The following is a 3,956-nucleotide window of genomic DNA, read 5'->3' as shown; positions in this document are numbered from 1 at the left end:
AAAAAAAAAAAAAAAAAAAAAAAAAAAAAAAAAAAAAAAGGTAGCGTTTCTCTAGACCTGTGCTATCCAATAGGACAGCCACCTGCCACACATGGCGATGAAGCACTTGGAAGGTGGCTAGTCTGAACTGGGAAGAGCTGCAAAAATATAGTACATACCAGACTTTGAAGACAGGATGAAAAGGGAAGGTAAAACTATTTCGTTAAAATTTTAATAGTGATCACGTTGAAATGTCAATATTTTGGATATATTGGATTAAGTAAAGTATTATAAAAATGAATTCTGTTTCATTTTACTTTTTAAAAATGTGTTTACCAGGAAACTAAATTCACTGGGCAAGGTGGCACGTGCCTGTAATCCCAGCTACTCAGGAGGCTGAGGCAGGAGAATTGCTTGAACCCAGGAGGCAGAGGTTGCAATGAACAGAGATTGCACCACTGCACTCCAGCCTGGGCAACAGAGCAAGACTCTGTCTCAAAACAAACAAACAAACAAACAAACAAACAAAACCAAAAAACCCCACTACTCATGTAGCTTGCTTCATATTTATATTGGATGACACTGTTCTAGAGCCTGAATTCCATAGGATATGCGATAAGTGTTGCTGAAAAAACTAAAGCAAGGTGGGAGGATGGAGGCTGATGTTTGCAAGATGCCATGTTACTCATGTCTGGGGGGAACCAGTTTCTGTACTCAGGACTTCTCAAGGCAGGCATCATCTCCCAAAACAAGATACTCCTCCTTCCCCTGGACTTCCTGTGAGAGGAGGGTTCAGCAGAACCCACTCTGAGAGATGGTATTTTAAAGAGAATGATAAACTTGTCAGATGACTAGGCAGGGAGAGAGCGAGGACAGGCAGAACAGAGGTAGGGGGTGCCACAGGACCAGAAGGAAGGGTGGCCAATGGGGGCTTGGGGCTGCAGAGGGGTGAGAACAGGTGAGAGACCCAATAGAATCCCTCTGGCTAGGTTTGCAGCTGGCTTGGCCGAACTCACTCTATAGGATGCAGGCGGTAGCGGAAGCGCACATCATGGCTGGGCTGCATGGTGCCAAAACCCCAGCGCTGAGGGTCAACATGGGGTAGTGGTGTGTCAGGGTCCACCAACTCTAAGTCAAAGTGTGTGACCATAAGCAGGATAAAGAGCTTCACCTCACTGAGTGCGAAGAACCTCCCAGGGCAGATGGAAACGCCCGAACCCCAGGGCATGGTGTAGTGGTGGATCTTCTTGCCTGCCTTGAAGAAGTCCACTTTCCGGCTGCCATTAGGGTTGAGGAAGCGATCATACTTGAAGATAGTGGGCTCGGGGTGGATGTCAGGATCCACGTGCACTGAGAGGTAGGGAAAGAGGGCCAGGATGTCTCCACGGCGGAACAGATACTCCTGCCCACTGGCCATCTTCAGGGTATAGTCTTCATGAACCAACCTGAGGAGGGTGGGTGCAGCCCTCAGCCTCAGTGTCTCCTCTACCACACTGTCCAGAACTGGGGTGTGTTGCAGGGCACTGAGTTTGAAGGCAAAGGACTGCTTGGTCTCCAGTCTGGCCTCACCCAGGACCTGGGTAGCTTCCTCCCTCACAGCCCGAATAGCTTCTGGGTGCTTCAGGAGGAACAAGAGGGCCCAGAAAGAGGTAGGCCCCGTGTTCCCCTGGGAGGCCCACAGCATCATGAAGTTGAACTTGTCCTGCATAGCTGAAGGTACCCCCTGCTCCCTCAGAAACTGAAGCATGTTGCACAACCAGTTGCTGATGCCCTCCTTCTCCTGGCTGTGGCTCACGGACAGCATCTTGTGAAAGAGACGCTGGAGTCGGCCCACTTCTAGCCACTCTTGGGGCCACAGCAGAGAGTAGACAAACCTGGGGAAAAGAAGGTCAAACTTGCGAAACTCCACGAATAACTCTCCTGCCTGTAGCAGGTCCTGCTCCTTGTCCTTCGTGTAGCCGAACAGGCTCAGGTAGCCAGCTGTGAACAAGATATAATAGCAGAAGTGGAAGAGGCTGTCCTCGTGCCAGCAACTGGCACCCAGACTCCAGCCTTTCGACTTCAGCATTACAAAGGACAGGCTGTCCAGCATGGTCTCATTAAGATCCTTCAAGCCATCCCCCCTCAGATGTTTGATGCTGGCTGAGTGTATCATCTCATGGTCCCCTTGCACTGAACGGTATCCAAATACCTTCAGCACCAGTTTTTTTGCATATTGCCCAAAGTCTAGTTTTCTCTGTGTGTCCTTGAGGATGGGGCCAAAGGAGAGGGGGTCCATGACAAAGGTGAAGTACTGGCCCCCTAGCTGCACTGTGAACACATCCCCATGCTTGCTCCTCATGCGCTTCAGAAATTCAAACATATTCTTCCGGAAAGCCATGGCATAGCCAAGCCAGGGCACAGTACCCTTGTCCAGAGGGGGCTCCCGTGGCCTACGTTGTCGGAGCATCCCTGGCAGGCACAGGTATCCAGCAATGACCACCAGCAGAGCTCCCAGCACTGGACCCCAGAGCACCATGGCTATGCTCCTGCGGATTAAGCTGTCGACACACACACTGTTCCCTGGGTGCCAGAGAGCTTTGGGAGGTCTTGGAAAGTCCAGGATGTAAAGGTCTGAGCACCTGGACCTTGCCCTGTGGCCACAAGTTATGGCAAATAACACTAGCGAGACAGTACTTGGAAGCAGCAAAATGTTCCCCTGGACTTAACACTTGGCTGACTGGTCATGTAGGGGAAGAGAGGTAAACAGGAGAAAGCTCAAAGAGAAGCCTCCAGCTATGGTCACAGCTGCTCACCAGCTTCATACTTTGCTCTGGCCTTTTCAGACTCAGCTCTTGCACCTTCTCTCTAAGCCTGCCTTGAGCCCATTCCCACCTCCGTGGCTGACTGACTATTTACACCCCCATTTACATATGCATTTATTTATTTGCCAGTTCATTCGGTAGAAATGAATCAAGCACTTACAAAATCTCACATCTACTCTTTCATCATCTTTAGAAGATGCAACAAATGCCTCCATTACTAGTTGGCCCCCTTGGTCAAGTAACTTAACCTCACCGTGCCTCCGTTCCTTCATCTGTGAAGTGTCTCATAGGTGCTGTTGTGAGGCAAAAAGAGATAAAACCTGCAAAGCACTTAGAATAGTGCCTGGCTCATGCTAGTGCTCCATATATGTTAGTTAGTATCCTAAAGCCTTTTCTCTTACCTCTGCACGCTCCCCTGGACTTCACGGCAGCCCCATGCTTATCTCGTCATCCTTTCCCTAGTCTGTCTTCCTCTCTGGTCTCAAAGATACTTGCCAAGGGGGCATGGCCTTGTTGAAGTCACGTCTGCTCCTACCTCCATGTGCACACAGTACACAGTCAAAGGCAAGTGAAGAATTACTATATGCCCTTCCACAAGAGCTCTGACCCCTAACCCAAAGAAAAGAGGCATCGATGCTGGGGCTTTAGATACTGAGAAGGCTGAGCTTCTGGAGGGGGTGTTGACTCCGTCTTGGGGTATTAGTGTGAATGAATTCATCTGAGGAGGCCACAGAGCCTCCCAGATGACGACTCTTCAAGCAGAGGCTGAGCCTCTCACGTGCAGCCCTCTCACCTGCCCAACTGCTTGCCTGTAAACTTCTCTGACAAGAAGGCAGAATCCTGGAATTGTAAAATGTCAGAGATGATAGGGACCTTACTCAGTCGCTTCATGCTTCATTTCACAATGAGGATGTAGGTGCAAAATGCAGTGGGGACCCTCTTTGACAGCTGCCCTGGCTCGAGGCCTTGAGATACGCTAATCATTGACTAACAGCCTTCTGAGACATGTCAGGCCAGGTCCCTGCCAGCAGCTCAAGAAGCAGAAAGCTGTACGATTGACACCAAGACATTAGTCAAGCAGCCTGGCCCACTGTTGCGATAGGTGAGGTTCAAACTCAATTCAATCAGTTCTGATAACCTCCAAATTACTTTTTAACTTCCTAACGACCTGAA

At 49.6% G+C, this 3,956-nt stretch overlaps 1 protein-coding gene across 1 annotated transcript; it reads right to left on the bottom strand.

The window, feature by feature from the left end:
• Positions 1 to 453: 453 nt before the first annotated feature.
• On the bottom strand, positions 454 to 2,611 carry CYP8B1 (cytochrome P450 family 8 subfamily B member 1). The gene has a single exon (XM_017876346.1). It carries the CDS (start codon positions 2,495 to 2,497, stop codon positions 992 to 994), a length of 1,506 nt encoding a protein of 501 aa, XP_017731835.1. The 5' UTR covers positions 2,498 to 2,611; the 3' UTR covers positions 454 to 991.
• Positions 2,612 to 3,956: the final 1,345 nt, after the last annotated feature.

This window comes from Rhinopithecus bieti, unplaced genomic scaffold (genome assembly GCF_001698545.2).
Source record: "Rhinopithecus bieti isolate Rb0 unplaced genomic scaffold, ASM169854v2 scaffold_9581, whole genome shotgun sequence".
Classification (NCBI taxonomy): domain Eukaryota; kingdom Metazoa; phylum Chordata; class Mammalia; order Primates; family Cercopithecidae; genus Rhinopithecus; species Rhinopithecus bieti.
Note: the sequence above shows the minus strand (reverse complement) of the source record. Positions and strands in the feature narration are given on the sequence as shown.

Bases quoted from the DNA above. Each gene is read 5' to 3' on its own strand.
- CYP8B1 (XM_017876346.1), bottom strand. From the start codon at position 2,497: ATGGTGCTCTGGGGTCCAGTGCTGGGAGCTCTGCTGGTGGTCATTGCT.